Source organism: Panthera leo, chromosome B1 (genome assembly GCF_018350215.1).
Source record: "Panthera leo isolate Ple1 chromosome B1, P.leo_Ple1_pat1.1, whole genome shotgun sequence".
NCBI lineage: Eukaryota > Metazoa > Chordata > Mammalia > Carnivora > Felidae > Panthera > Panthera leo.
The window spans coordinates 39,346,593-39,363,044 of record NC_056682.1 but is presented as its reverse complement, the minus strand read 5'-3'; the positions used below and the strand labels follow the sequence as shown (position 1 = coordinate 39,363,044).

Sequence of the window (16,452 nt, the reverse complement as noted above, 5' to 3'; positions counted from 1 at the left end):
AGGAAGGGAGAAATGAGTAAATGAAATGGAACCCTGGAGGAGCACCTCAGAACCAATTCTGCTTTGCCTTTTTGGGAAGCCTCAGCTGGCGAATGAAGAGTGAAGGGCCAGTGTATCTCTGTTTTATTCCTTGAAAACAGGGAAGTGCTTTGAATAGATTTTTAAATGCCAGCAAAGATGTTACTACAAAAACAAGAATGCTTTTTATGCAGGCTCAGCGGGTGACCCTCTCCTGATTCTGGGATAAATTTTTTCCAACTACACATGCAGTTTGAAAGCACATTTTTCCTGGTGCTTGGCTCTCTGTGTGTTCTTTTATTCTACCCTGGCAAAGAAAGTTAAAGCATTATCTGGCAAGTTAGCAAAAGAGATCTTTTATGGAAGAGAATTTTGTTGTCAGTAGGTATGGTTTAGACTGCAGGGACTGAGGCTGTGAGGGAGCTCTCAGTTTGAAGCACTTTGTCACATGCTGGGCCTCTGTTCCTGGTTCCTTGTCTGTCTAAGAGCTCTGCCATCAGACTGCATTTCAGAGGCAGCTCTTACCTTTAATTCACGGGAAAGAAACAGATTCTCAGAACCAAGCCTGTGACCAGGAAGAGTCCTGCATGCTTCTAGCCTCGGGTCAATATCATCTTCCCTGATATTTCTTCCATCTGGGATTCTCTTCTTCCTCTTCTCTTCCTCTACCCTAACCCTCCTTCAGGCCCCAGCCATTCCAGCTGATAGGATTTGCTGTGTTTTCTGAACTGTCTCCTTGTTATTTGTGCCATGAGGTGTCATTATTTTATTTGAGTTCATTTTATTTCCCAAGCATGTTGAGCAGAGGAACCAGATCTCCTACATCTTTGGATTTCTCCCAGCGAGGCAGTCACTCCTTTTTGATGGCATTATAAAAAAAAACAAACAAAAAAACAAAACGTTGAATAAATTAGCCTCTGCAGTTAGAGCTCAGGGATTTTCAGAAAGCTGTTATGTGGACTGTTGTTTGGGGGGTTAAGGAAAGTAGTGAATATAGAGACAAACGGAATAAAAAGGAAGGACATGCAAAATGTCAAAATATCACAAAATATTCAACCAGTAGAATCTTTCATTAATTTGCTTCCAGAAAACTCTTATTTAAACTGTGCACACACATATATGTGTACACATACATGTACACACATATTTACACACATGTACTTACACATATACACACATATGTTCATATACACATACCTAATTTATGCACATATTACAATTGTATATGCAGTAAACCCTCAGCGGAGTATCTTACCAGATTAGCTAGGTGTTACCATTTAGAGAGCAGGACATAGGCAAATAAATAAGCTTTGGTGGAGAAAGTAGGTCTAGACCAGTCCAGAGCCAGAAGCCTGGCCCAAAGAGGGCTGTCGGGACCCTGGAGCCTGAGGTGCCAAGTACCTGGGACAATTGGTCACAGGGAGGAGAGACAGGGAAGTAGTGCAGGTGATTGTGGGTGCTCGGGAAGGTGCGACCCAGGGAAGGTGCACAGAGCAGCTGCGCTCCAGCCTGGTCATTCCCTTGAGGTGTGAAGAAAGGTTTCTGGAGCCCTACATGAAAGAATCTTTTACCTTTGCTCATTCAGTCTTGAAGACTGTTTGTGTTTGGCACACGCAGGAAAGCTCATAGACAAGGATTCTTGTCTCACCTTCTCTGGATTTTAGCTTTCTCATCTGTAAAATGGAATCTATGTTTATGTCTTCTGTACTTCATAGACTTCTTACGGCAAAGAAGGGTAATAAGGCTCCAGTGACCTTTCCATGACATTAGGTGACCCCGATGGGCTAAGCCTGTGGCAGATCAGACCTGTGGCCTCTTGTGTCTGAGTTTCATTTACTAGATCTGCACGTTTAAATTTCATTGTTTTCGGGGCGCCTGGGTGGCTCAGTCGGTTAAACGTCCGACTTCAGCTCAGGTCACGATCTCGCGGTCCGTGAGTTCAAGCCCCGCGTCGGGCTCTGGGCTGATGGCTCAGAGCCTGGAGCTTGCTTCCGATTCTGTGTCTCCCTCTCTCTCTGCCCCCCCCCCCCCGTTCATGCTGTGTCTCTCTCTGCCTCAAAAATAAATAAACGTTAAAAAAATTTAAAAAAAATAAATAAATTTCATTGTTTTCTCCGTAAGATACATATCAATACAGGTAATTGTGATGGCCAGCCAGAAATGGCTTGCTGACCCATCTCTGCTCTTTCGGTAGTTCACTCAGTTTACTTTGAGAACCTTTTGCACTTTACAAAACAGGTATTTGTTTGGACCTTGCCTGTTATTGTGAACACAGGACCAGACATACATGTGTTTTGTTTTCTAGGGAGATGTGCATCCAACAGGATGGGAGAATTCATCTCACAGTTGTTTACTTTGGGAAGGAAGAAATGAATGAGGTCAAAGGAATACTTGAAAACACTTCCAAGTAAGTACCATGTGAACTGTCATAAGGACTCATAGTAACTGAGCTCAGAGACATACATCTAAGGATTGAACTTCTGCTTCAGTTTTGTTTTCCTTAACACTGTGGGTCAACTGGGGGATTGAATGTTTGCCAGCTGTGCACCCTCCTTCCCCGGGAGACCACCCCACCTGATGCTGGTCCCCGCTGTGCAGGGCATTAACTTTGACAATTGAGATAAACTTCCCTGAGCTGTAAGGATGGGGCCACAGGCTTCCTGGAGATTCTGCATGACTGGATGTCATCTCAGCATTGCTGATCTGGGAACTTGATGTCACAGAGTGGGAATGAGGGATGCCATATGTGTGTAGCGAGCTCCAGCTGAGTGCTATCCGTGCTCCAGTTTCATCCACTTAGCAAATGGTCTCACCCTGTTGACTTTCATTCATTATGCATATTGAGAGATTAGGGGGAAGTCAGGAGTGATGGCTAGGACAGGATCATTGGTTAAGCCTATTCAGCTGAACAGAAATTATCTAACACAAAACTTTAGACTTAGGCTTGTATTTTTGTACTTCACTGATCAATTGTATGGGGGAATAAATGAAAGCATCCCAGATGGACTTTTTCCCTACCCAAATAAATGGACAAGTATTTAATAAATATCTCGGGCATTTTCTACTAGTGAGGAGGCCAGAATGGTACAGCCACACTCCCTTCTGGTTTGTTGTGGAGGACTGCAGACCTCACTTGAGTAATCAGGTGGGTGGTTTCTCCATAAGTGAAGCTTGGAGGGTGGTCAGCAGTACTCAGAAGCAGAAATAGTCTGAAGAACTCCATATGGTCTAAATATAAACAGGGCCCCCTGTTTTAAGTTTCTGGTAAATGGGAAGAGGATGATAGTCCACAGATAAGATTACAAATTGAGAGCACTTTTTGTATTTATTTTCATACTTTGTTACTAATTTTGTATTAATGGCACAAGATCAGAATGCTAATTATAATAACTCAAACGTTCTAAAGCAGTCCACTGGTCAAATTTCGTCCATCTCTTGTTTCTGTAAATAAAGTTGTATTGCAATGCAGGCATGCTTCTTTGTTTACATATTATTTATGTCTGTTTTTGTGCTATAACCGTGGAGTTGAGTAGTTGTGACAGAAACAGTATGACTTGCAAACCCTAAACTCTTACTCTCCACTCCCTTATAGAAAAAGTTTGCTGACCTCTGTTCTAAAGCAGTATGGAATTCAGAGTTTGAAACCAGTAACAGCTTAAAAGCTAGGCCCCTGTGGAAGGGCGATCAAAGAGAGTAGAATAACTGATTATCTGACATGTAAGTAAAATAGAAATCTCTCGACTCCAATGTATTTCAGTATCCTTTTCATCTCTGCTTCAGAATGAGGTGCATGGATTATTAGAATTCACGTCCTCTGCCTAGTGGATAGGTTTTAACATCTCTGGAAGTATCCATTCCTGGGCATGGATCTTTTTTTTTTTTTTCAAGTTTCCAAGTTGCTTCTAACACATAGCCAGGATTGAGAGTCATTGTTTGAGAAAGCGGTGGGCCACCCCAGGGGCTGCCCAGGAGAGGCCTTAATTGCAGCCAGCTGTCCCAGTCCAAGGTATTTTTAAGTAGTTATCCAGGTGACTGTAAAGTGCAGTCAAAACTGGGTCTGTCACCTTCTGAGCACATTAAAGGACAATTTGCTGATTAGTATAACAAAATTGACATAAATCTGATGGATAAGTGGAAGGCCAGTTTTGATGTTGTTATGGGAGATACCCTTTCTAGTGACTGGAATGCTTAATGACTCTTATTATTAAGGCGTTCTTCTCTCTATCAAATTACCTGGCAAGGTGAATACTTGGTCAGAAGGTTGCTTGGTGAGCAAAGAATGAATAGAATCTGAACAAGAAAAGTAGAATCATTTCAGTGGTAGGGACGGTTTACTTAAAGTTTTGGAAAATTCCAAGTGAGTAATCTATCCATAACTGAGAACTTTGTGCTAGAGACTGAGTCCATCAGTGCTTTAAAGCCGTGCTATGGAAACTCTAGAGAAATTAATTGGAACCCTATTTTTCTGTGTTGATGTTCTCTGATTTTCTGTGTTGATGTGCTAACTGGGGATATCTGCAAGGTTGATGTGGTGGGTCCTACCCCCTCCCGGTGTTGCTTTCATCAGACAACCTCCCATAGGATGCCCCACCCTCCGCAGCCAGCTTGAGTTGACTTTAACAGGGCAGTACCACCACACCGCCTTCCAGATCACTCTCCCTAATCACCTATTGCCCGAGCCTCCTACCCAATCTGGCTTTAATTTCTAACCTTGTCTTGATGACTTACTGTCCCCATCTAAACTGGGAGGTGTGGTTCGCCCCTTCGTCTTGGCTCCCATTATTGTCTTCTACTTGGAATTCTCTCCATCCTCCTTTCTATGCACTCAGACCCCTACTCTTTTATCCCCACCCCACCCCTGAGTGCCCACTTCTAGAGCTCTTCCTGACCAGTCCTCTCTCTGAACTCAGACTACACTCCCTGTCAGCATCTCTTCTGTTTGGCACTTGGCATATGATTTGGGTATTCACATTTCTTTCTTTTGTCCTAACTATAGACTATCAGCTGCTTAGTAAGTAGTACCATATGTACCATATCACGTGGCTCTTTGTAACTCTGGAACCTAACATGGAGTCATAGTCAGAAAACATTCAGTGTTTGTTCATCAAGAGAAGGGCAATGCCAGGTACACAGTATATTTGTATTCTTAGTAAACTATATGAAAGCTTGTATAATAAGCCCTATTTAGATGTAATTTTTCATTCTTTTAAGATGGCAAAATGCATCTTATATTTGAATAATAATAACCATTATTATTTACATGAATTATTTAATATTCACAGCAACCTTATGACACAGATGCTGTCATTAGCCACATTTCGTAGAAGAAGAAACTGAGGCTTGGAGAGGTCATTCCTCAGGCTGCCATCCCTACCACATGGGAGAGCCAGGATCTGAACCTCATCCGTTAACTACTGGTACTCACAGGCTTAACATTGCACCAAATTTTTACTCCAGTTTATTTCCTTCTGAAACCCACAATTGTCAACTGAAAATAATAAGAGTTGAAATCAGCCTAAATGATATTTTACTTCATTAGGATACCAGCATTGTGATTAAACTGTTCTAAATGCAGCTAAATGTATGTATATATTTAGAATATCTTTTAAAAATCTAGTTCGACTCATGCCATGTTTGTACTCTGTCTCTAGATTTATGCTTTCTTGGTTGAGCTTTACATTTCCATTGATGGCTGTAGATCAGTGTTTTGGAAACTGCAGTTTGTGATTCATTAGAGGGTTGTGAAAAAGCTTTAGTGGGTTATGTCCAGTGTTTTTAAAACATTGGAATAGAATAGGGTAAAAATATCAAAGTGCATTACAAGAAGTAAGGATAAATATTGTTTTAGAACACTATAAAGTGTGTGTGTGTGTGTGTCTACTGTGTCATGATGTATAACATACTCCTTTGTAAGGGTTGTAGTCAAAATATTAGCAGCTTTTAAAAAGCTACTTCCATAGATAACAGTACAAATCAGTTTCTCAATATCTGATTCTTTTTCCATAGAGTTTTCCATCTTAATTGCAGTTAATCTCAGATTAAAGCCTAGCTTAATTTTTCTCAAATAGAAATGTGCTTTGGGAATAACCTAGGGTGCTTTTTAAAATGAAGATTCCCGGGGCGCCTGGGTGGCGCAGTCGGTTAAGCGTCCGACTTCAGCCAGGTCACGATCTCGCGGTCCGTGAGTTCGAGCCCCGCGTCGGGCTCTGGGCTGATGGCTCGGAGCCTGGAGCCTGTTTCCGATTCTGTGTCTCCCTCTCTCTCTGCCCCTCCCCCGTTCATGCTCTGTCTCTCTCTGTCCCAAAAATAAATAAAAAATGTTGAAAAAAAAAATTAAAAAAAAAAATAATAAAAAAAGAAATAAAATGAAGATTCCTGAGATCCAGCTTCAGAAATTTTGAGTCAGTAGGCCTGAGATGAAGAAGCTTGGTAATGAACACTTGGCAATGAACAACCCCACATGTGATGCTGATTTGGGTAGTCCATGGCCCACACTTTGCTGGCCTAGGTAGACATTTGCTTGGAGCTGTGTATTAGGAAATTAAAAAAAAAAAAACTGGCATGAGTTAACATTTTCTACATTGCAACTTCATCTTTGTCCAATCATAAGGATACAAAGGCATCTCTCAGAGGTATTATATCTGAGATCAAAGTACTAGAAATGAGACACTTCCCTGTCATTGCAAGTATGTGACATAAAAGGGGTTTTTTTTTTTCCTGTGTGTTGTCAGGGACCTGCCTTACTATGGTGTGTGTCATCATTTCGTGCCTCTTTGAAAAGGTTTGTTTGACACATCCCCTCAAGGATGTGATTTTTATCAGGACATCCCAGAAGAAAATTGGGGAGAAAGGTTTTATTCTGGTTTGTTTTCTTTTGATTTGTTTCTTAAATTTGAGAATTGTTGCTTTGCTTTAATTTTTCCCTAAGGAATTTTAAGATACTATATCATTTGCTAAAATCAAAAAAACAACACAGCAAACACTTCCCAAGAAGATAAGGAATCTTGAACCCTGGGAAGCACCTCACATATTAAGGCAGCATCTCAGGCCTGTGGCCATTCCATTCCTGGCATTTGCAAGAGGGTCTAAGTATGATTCTTCTTGGTACCAATTCTGCTCTTTTTGGAGATGTGCCTGTATTAGGTGTTCTAAATTGTTCTTTGGGGGATGTGAACATAGCATATAGAGTATATTATTGTAATAATGTTAAATTTCCTGAGTGTGATTATTATATTGTTATAATGTTATAAAGGAGAGTGGCCTGGTTCTTGGGAGATACTTCTCTTCAAGGGTAAAGTTGTCACCATATCTGCAACTAACCCTCAAATCGTTCAAAGCAGGTAGGCAGGCAGGAAGGCAGGCAGGATGTTAACACTTGGTAAACCTAGGTGAAAGATATGTGGATACTTATATATTGTTATATTTGTGAAGGTTTGAAATTTTTTCAAATAAAAATGGTAGGAAAATATATTATGAAAAAAATTAAATGATATTGTTTATAAAATGAAATATAATTCAACAGTTAAAGAAAGGTGATGTCACCAAAAATGGTAGAATAAAAACTTGTGCAAATGCTTTTCATAAAAAAATGAGAAAATGGCTAAAAATGGTCAGAATCAACTTTGTAAGAACTCTAGAAATTAAACAAAACTTGCAATAATCTGGAAAATGTTTATCCAAGAAAAATGACTGAATTTTTGTGCAGCTTTAATTTGCCTTATTCCCACCTTCTCCTTGGCTCTTTGGTAGCCTTGAAATCCAATAACTCACAAGCACAGCAAGAACCACAGCCTGGCAGCCACCAGGGGCCACAATGGGACAGGAGCTCCTTTAAAGCATCATTCCCAGAGAAATGTTATGGTCTGACCTGTCTGGAATTCTCTGGAAGTCTCTATTCACAAGGTTGTCTTTATTTGACCTGATTCAGAGCTCTCCCAGTGGAAAAAAGCCTTTCCTCCAAAACACAGTTATAGGAAGTCTGTAATTTTGTGGCTGCCTGAGGTGTGGTAGATAAGAGTTTAGGCAAACAACAGATTAACCAAAAAGCGTAAAAGGTGAGGCTGAGGAGTGAGATCTCCACTGGGGCTTTGAAAAGCTCAAATACATTCCTGAGAATCTAGAAGGCCATGCACACATCTAGGGCTCTGCTCATACTTAGGAAAGATGTGAACAGGCCCTAACCTTTCACCTCTGGTGGACCTTGAGACTTTGTGCAAGAAGCACATAAAGGCAAAGATAAGCTGTCAACTACCTAGTTGAATGTTGATAGCATGCCCCAACGTGTACACAATATCCATTGGCGAATATTTGGAGACTTATTGGTTCTAGGCATTTAAAGAAATCTCTCTCTAGTCATTAGCTTACCACTAAGTGGTCACACACAACAAAGAATGCAGACTTTACAGAATTAGTTCAGGAAAGTCACTAAACAAGTAACAACAACAGAGAACAACAGCAACAAACCCTGAGAAAGGAGTTGATTCTGATTTCCAGGGTTACATTATTTAAAATGTTAAGTTTTAAACAAAAAATTATGAGGTATGCAAATAAACAAAAAGTATGGCTCATGCACAGGAAAAAAAAATCAATTATTAGAAATTGTCCCTGAGGAAGCCCAGGTGTTGGACTTACTGGACAAAGACTTTAAAACATCTGTATTAAATATGTTCAAAGAATTAAAAGAAACCATGTTTAAAGAACTAATGATAACTATGAGAACCAAGTCATTCCAATTAGAACTATGTCTTACCAAATAGAAATAGAACTTCTAAAGAAGAACCAAATAGAAATTCTGGAACTGATAAAGTACAATAACTAAAATGAAAAATTCACTAAGGGGTGCTGAGCATGTTTTGAACAGGCAGAAGAAAGAATCTGTGGACTTTAAGATAGGTTAATTGATATGCTTAGGTTTGAGAAACAAAAATAAAAAAGAATGAAGACTTATAAGATACCATCAAGCATGCCAAAATAGACATAGTGGGAGCCCCAGAGGAGAGGAGAGAGATAAAGAGGCAGAAAAAATATTTGGAGAAATAATGGCCCCAAACTTCCCAAATTTAATGAAAAACATGAATCTATACATTTAAAAAGCTCAAAAACTCCAAATAGGAAAATTTAAAGAAACACACAGTAAATATATCATAAGCAAACAGTTGAAAGACAAAGACAAAGAGAGAAAGAATCTTGTAAGTGGCAAGAGTGAAGCACTAATTGGTTCCAAGGAATTCTTAATAAGAGCAATGACTGATTTCTTGTCAGAAACAATGGAGGCCAGACAGTGGGATGGCATATTCAAAGTGCTGGAATAAAAACACTCAACCAAGGGGCGCCTGGGTGGCTCAGTCGGTTAAGCGGCCGACTTCAGCTCAGGTCATGATCTCGCGGTCTGTGAGTTCGAGCCCCGCGTCGGGCTCTGTGCTGACAGCTCAGAGCCTGGAGCCTGTTTCAGATTCTGTGTCTCCCTCTCTCTGACCCTCCCCCGTTCATGCTCTGTCTCTCTCTGTCTCAAAAATAAATAAACGTTAAAAAAAAAAAAAAAAAAAAAAAAAACACTCAACCAAGAATTCTATATTCAGCAGAACCATTCATCAGAAATGAAGGGGAAATTAAGACATCCTCAGATAAACAAGAACTAGAGACTTCATCACTAGCAAACCTGCCCTACAAGAAATATGAAAAGGAGTCCTTAGGACTGAAATGAAAGGACACTAGACAAACTCGAATCCTTGTGAAGAAATGAAGAGTTCCAGTAAAAGTAACTACATAGGGAAATACAATACAGTATTGTATAAATGTATTTTTTTGTTTATAACTCTTTTCTCCTATCTGATTTAAAAGTTAACTGCATAAAGAAGGATCATCTACCTGTATTAGATAGACACAGTACGTAAAGATGTCATTTTAATACAACACCAAGGAGGGGAGAGGGAATGGAGGACGATGTTTTGTATGCTGTCAAAATTAAGTATTTCTTCAGAAAGAAAATCTGACTAGACTTAGAACATGTAAATGGATTTAAATAGGAATCAGAAAACTTTCCCTAAAGAAAAGGCCAGGCCCAGATGTCTTCACTGCTGATTTCTACCAGTCATTAAAGAACAAATTAATACCAATGCTTCACAGACTTTCAGAATTTACAAGAGAGAACACTTCCCAACTCATTCTATGAGGTCTATGATGCCTTAAACAAGTAAAGACATCATAAGAGAAGAAAACTGCAGACCAATATCCCTTATAAGTATAGGGTGCCGAAATCCTCACAAAATACTAGCAAACTGTATCCAACATATAAAAAGGATTATACACCATGATTAAGTGAAATTTATCCCAAGAATGCAGGGTTGACTCAACATAGAAGAATCAATCAATGTAATACACTAAACTGCATGGCCATCTCTATACACACAGAAAAAGCATTTGATAAAATAGGGATTTACTTATTCTGGATATTTCATATAATGGAATCCTATAATATATGATCTTTTGTGTCTGTCTTCTTAACTTACAATGGTGTTTTCAAGGTTCATCCACACTGTAGCATGTGTCAGTAATTCACTACTTTTTATGTTATTATTTTTGATGCTATTGTAAATGTGATTACTTTAGTTTCTCTTTCATTGTATATAGAAACACAAACTGATATTATGTTATTTTGTATTGTGAAACATTACTGAATTCATTAGTTCTAACAGTTTTTTTGGTGACGTGGTTAGGATTTTTTTTTTTTTAATGTTTGCTTATTTGTGAGAAAGAGAGAGAGTGAGAGAGAGAGAGAAAGTAGATGCGGGAGGGGCAGAGAGCGAGAGAGACACAGAATCCATAGCAGGCTCCAGGCTCCAAGCTGTCAGCACAGAGCCCAACGCGGGACTTGAACTCATGAACCATGAGATCACAACCTGAGCTGAAGTCAGAGGTTTAACTGACTGAGCCACCCAGGCACGCCTTTGGTTAGTGTTTTTATGTGTAAGATCATGTTATCTACAAACAGATAATTTTACTCCTTTCTTTCTGATTTGGATGCCTTTAATTTCTTTCCCTTGACAAGTTGCTAGGGCTAGCATTTCTATACTATGTTGAGTAAGAGTGGTCTTGTTATTTGTCTTGTTCCTGATCTTAGAGGAAAGGCTTTTAACTTGTCACTGTTGAGTATAGTGTTAGTTGTAGGTGTGTCATATATGGCCTTTATTATGCTGAGGTATGTTCCTTCTGTACCTAATTTGTTCAGAGTTTTTATCATGAAATGATGTTGAATTTTGTTAAATGTTTTTTTCTGCATCTGTTGAAATGATTAGATGATTTTTATCCTTCATTCTGTTAATGTGGTGTACCATGTTTATTAATTTGCAGGTGTTGAACCATCCTTGCATCCCAGGGATGCATCCCACTTGCTCATTACGTATCATCCTTTTAATGTATTGAATCTGGTTTTCCAATATTTTATTTGAGAATTTTTGCATCTGTGTTCATCAGGGATATTGGCCTGTAATTTTCTTTTCATGTCATGCCCTTGTCTGGCTTGAGTATTAGAGTAATGCTGGACTTATAAAATGAGTTTGGAACTATTCCTTCCTCTGCAATATTTTGGGAGAGTTTGAGAAGGATTGGTATTAATTCATCTTTAGATGTTTGGTAGTATTTACTCATGAAGCCATCTGGTCCTGAGGCTTTTATTTGTCGGAGATGTTTGATTACTGATTCAGTCTCCTTGCTTATTATTGATCTGTTCCGATATTCTATTACTTTATGATTCATTCTTGGTAAGTTGTATGTTTCTAGGAATTTATCTATTTCTTCTAAGTTATCTAATTTGTTGGCATATAATTATTCACAGTAGTCTCGTGATATTTTGTGTTTCTGTGGTATTAGTTGTAATGTCTCCTCTTTTGTTTATTAATTTGAGTAATGTCTCTTAAATCTTTCCTAGGTAGTCTAGCTAAATGTTTGTCCATTTTGTTTATCTTTTCAAAAGAAATTTGCTAAAATAGAGTTGTATCAGCTGACTTGTATAAGCTTAGAATCTAGAAAAAATGTAGAAAAGCTGCCCGAGAGTATGTTTAGTTTTAAATTCTTGACCATATTTGAATGTTTTCATTAAGTAGAACTCATAAGCAATTTCAATATTTAGAGCTGTTAGATTTAAATTTCAAGTTATACATTGAATATAATACTAGTTTTTGTGTAAATTTTTAAAGTATTTTTTAATGAAGGGCTATTGTGGGAAGTGCCACATTAAGAGAATTTTCTTGTAATGGTGGGAAGAAGTCTGTATGAGAGTAAATCATATTAGGCAACAAGATCTTTTATCATTTTCAATCCAGCAATTCTGGGAAATGTAAGTCAATTAGAGAAATTAAATCTCCAGTAGAAACAGTAGCTTTCTGAGGTCATTGTAACCTCTAAAAGAATGATTGTATATAACTTGGAGGAGTCCCTGTGCACCAAACTTATTCTATAAAAGAAGAGAATTGAATGAGAGACTTGAGAGTTTCATCAATCAATAATACAATTCAAGAAGAAAAGAAGAAAGAATAATTGTGAGTAATCATGTGGCCTTTCGGAACTGCATATTCTGATTCTTAGTAGGAAATTACATGGCATAGAATTTAGTGCCCTCACTCTACCATGAAAGATGCCCATTTTTCTTACCAGGCCATTACTTTGTGTGTACCACTAAATACTACATTTCCTTATATGGATAAATTAAATATTTCAAACCAAATTGTATCTTATTTTTCTCAGCTCTCTTTGTTATTTACATATTTGTCATCTTTCTAAAAGGATGGGTTTGTGCCTGTCCTTTGGAATCTGTTGGTTGGAAACTCTTTCTGATGACGTGTGGGGGCTAAACCAGGACCCACCTGAGGGAAGAAGGAGGAATCTGGGCAGTGCTCTCCAACAGTGACAGGTCTGAGATATACCTAAGGTTTTCCCATGGATTCATCCCTTGATTTATCTGATGCTTCTTGATCACCCACCATGTCCCTACCTCTGTGTGCCACTTACCGTATACTGCCAGATCATCTCGGAAGGTGTAAAAAAAAAAATGCATTCCCTGCCCACCAAGAACTTAGAGTGGTGAGGTCATCAAGTATGTGTCTATATAGGCAAAGACACAAGAAGGCACTGGGCACAGGACAGATGGAGAACTGGGCAAAGTGCATGGGAGCCCAGAGAGGGCACTTCAGTTTGCAGCAAGGCATAAGAGGTAGTGACACTTGACTCAGGTTGTGAAGACTGAGTGGGGTTTTCTCTGGAGTGGATGGAAGAAGTGTATTCCAGAGGCAGGAGGCCCCAGCCATGGTGCACCATCAATGACCATCTTCTGGCTGCTCACTGTGTGGTGGGGGGTTGTGGAAAGAGGACAAAACAGGGTCCTTGCCTGTGCACTTCTGTGTTCTGCGTTTTTGGGTTATAGTCTCATGGCTGTGTTGTGCACATTCCCAAACCCACTGCTAGACCCCACTGGGGTGAATCAGTGTTTTGTGTTGAAATGTGTCCTTGCTTTTGCATGGCCTCACTGCCTCTTAATACACTATTTCATACACTGTTGAGCAGGAGTGCTCTGGCCTATGAGCAAGTCCCCCCACCCCCCCCCCACCCCGAGTAAAGATATGGGATGCATTGAAGGAGGGGCCTGGTTATCTCGAAGAAGCCAATTTCTCTTCATCTCGTTGTGCTCTGTGTTCTGGAGCTGGTGCTGATGAGTTTGAGATGAGAAGAGGGTGTCCGCTTCCAGGCCCAGAGGTTTGACAATGTGTTAATCTCTCTGTTCTGGAAGAGAGGGAAAGTGAAGTTGTTCTGATTCTTTTTCTGGTGTTTCCAGTTCAGCCCCCTTTGTTAGTAGAGAATTTCTTTGTTAATTATCAGAGGCCCTTCTTGACAGCAAGAGGAGAGCAAAGGGTTCCTCCAGACATTGGGCAATTATAAGTATTTTGGATGAGTGATCAGGAGGAAGGACCGTACTATTACCCAGCTCCAGACAGACTCATAGCTGAGCTCAGTAACCTGGCAGACATGCTGGGAACCACAGATGGATGACAGTTAGCCTTGGGCCTTCTCTAATACCCATGACTGGCTGATGGTGCCTCCCAGGCCACAGATGACTCTGTCCCATGCTGCCTCCTTGTTGCACTCATGTCCAGCTCCCTGGTTCAGGCCTTCAGTGCAGAGCCAACACTGTGAGGCTGATAGTAACAACGCTGCTGGTCAGTGCTGGTCATGGTGGATGAGGCAGCCAGGCAGAGGTGGGTGGGGCAGGGTTCTTTGCGGGGATGAGGGTTCAGGGAAGCAGAGGTTGCTGGTACCATATGGGTACCTGCCCACATGGAGCATAGGGGCTGCTGTGTGGACAGTGAGTGGACAGAGCCGAGTGCCATGCCCTACAGCTTTCTGCATGGCCTGTAGACACACTGAGAGTGGCTTTGAAGTGCATTTTCAGATTGGGTAGTGCTGTGGACATAATGTGGATCATCTCATCCTTGTAGAGAGGTTGAATGAAGAGAAAGGAAGCAGATTGTCTTTTACATTAGGGCCATATGGAGGGTCCCTTGGCATCCGTTTTCCTGAATTCTTTCTCTAGAGGCAGCACATTGAAGCATAGAAGCTGATGTTTTAAGACTTTTCAAAAAAGTTCTTCCAAACAAAGGTCATTTCAAACACTAGGCCCAGTGTTCTCCCCACCCCTTTTCCTAGTGGCTGTGAGTGACAGACAAGCTCCCAACCCCCATCTTCCTCCCTCCTCTGCCCTCTGCTGCAGCACAGCAGCTGGAAGCAGGGTTTGGGAAATTTGGAGGCAGAACAAACTAGTTTAAGTTACATATTGGGTAAGTGCATACTTCAAATTACCACTTTCTCCTTGAAATTTGTGGCACTCATCTGTCTCTACCATTCACTCAGTCCTGTCATGTAGTTAATGCGGTTACCTCTGTTTCTAATGCTGCCTTGTGTTCTTTTTTTTTTCTAAGATTTTATTTTTTTTAATCTCTACACCCAACGTGGGGCTCCAACTCACAACCCCAAGATCAAGAGTCACACACTCCACTGACTGAGCCAGCTAGGTACCCCTGCCATGTGTTCTTATTTAAGTATTCAAAGTGACTTAACTTTTGTAAAAATTTGATATATATATACAATGGACGCTGTTCAAGGAGGAAAGTCAGCAGTTCCTTTAACACAACATGTTAAGGAGCAGCATTTCTCTTCCTTTGGTGAAAGTTGCTTGCTGTTGTTCAAATATAAAGCATTTTTATACTTGAACTCTCAAATGATAGATCCTGGAAAACCTCCTGGAGGAGGTACCTGAATTATGAGTCAGAAACAAGCTGAATAAGGAAGGCTCTGCTCAAGGACATGCCAGTCCTCCCTGCTCTGCCAATTAGCTAACAGATATCCCTGCAGTCTGGGAGGATCCCAAACAGTATGAGCCTTGAGACAAATCAAGAAAAAGACCCACTACTGGCTGTTAGAAAAAAGATGAGCCCCTGGGTGTGGATAAGTCCTATGAGAACTGGCAGGAGACTCCCTTAGAGGAAGAGGGAAAAATCTAGGCACCTCCCCAGGGTAAAACTTTCCTGAAAACCTCCTACTTAGGGCAGAGGGAAGTGGGTTGAGCTTGCCTTACAGGAGCTGGGCTGTAGAAAGCTCCAGGAGATGTGAGCAGGACTGCAGGGGCCTCACTCCACCTGCACATCTTTGCAACAAGTAGGTGGCATTGTCCTAGCTAGGGCCAGGATAGGTCCTGAAGAGGCTTTGGAGCATAACATCAGTGCTACTCACAGAAAATATGAACTGGGGCCATCTACCGGGAGAATCCCTCCAAAGGTAGAGCAGTGCTGGACTGAAGGCAGGATCTCAGGAAAACAGAATTTTAGAGTGGAAAGGACCCTCTGGGCTCTGTAACCATCAAGTCGCAATGAGGAAACTAAGGCAAAAGAAGTAAAATGACTTCCCCCAAATAGATTAGAGGCAGAGCTAGGATTAGAGTCATTCCTCTGTTCACACCTTTAATCACAAACATATGTGGAACCCCTGTTGGGGGCGAGTACGGTTCTAGGCCCTCGATCCAGGTTACTGACTCAGCCACCAGTGCTCTTCCAGTCACCAGTCCTCCTGCCTTGATCTAAATCTGAAAAGTGTGTCTGGCTTTGGACTTAGGTGAAGTTGGGCCCACAGATTCCAGAGATAAAAAACCAAGCTCACTCCCAGATCTGAAAGAAGATGATAAGGAAGGAGTAGCACGACTAGTTCTACTGATTAAATTACCAGATACAAGTACAACTTAGCATTGGAAAAGTTTCTGATTCTATATTTGTGATGACCTTTACCCTAGATGGTTACTTGGAATACAAACTTTCAAATGGAAATGGCTTTTTTGTATTTGTTTTGAATACATCAAGATTAGAGACAAGTGGGGCACCTGGGAGGCTTAGTTTG

At 40.5% G+C, this 16,452-nt stretch overlaps 1 protein-coding gene across 8 annotated transcripts in view; it reads left to right on the top strand.

Moving 5' to 3' along the window:
• Window positions 1-16,452, top strand: part of CSGALNACT1 (chondroitin sulfate N-acetylgalactosaminyltransferase 1) — a 339,639-nt gene that overhangs the window by 306,906 nt on the left and 16,281 nt on the right. For all 8 annotated transcript variants that reach the window (XM_042934688.1, XM_042934686.1, XM_042934685.1 and 5 more), the window contains one exon: window positions 2,324-2,425. In XM_042934688.1, the coding sequence (XP_042790622.1) occupies window positions 2,324-2,425 (102 nt within the window). The remainder of the gene's footprint in view (window positions 1-2,323; window positions 2,426-16,452) is intronic.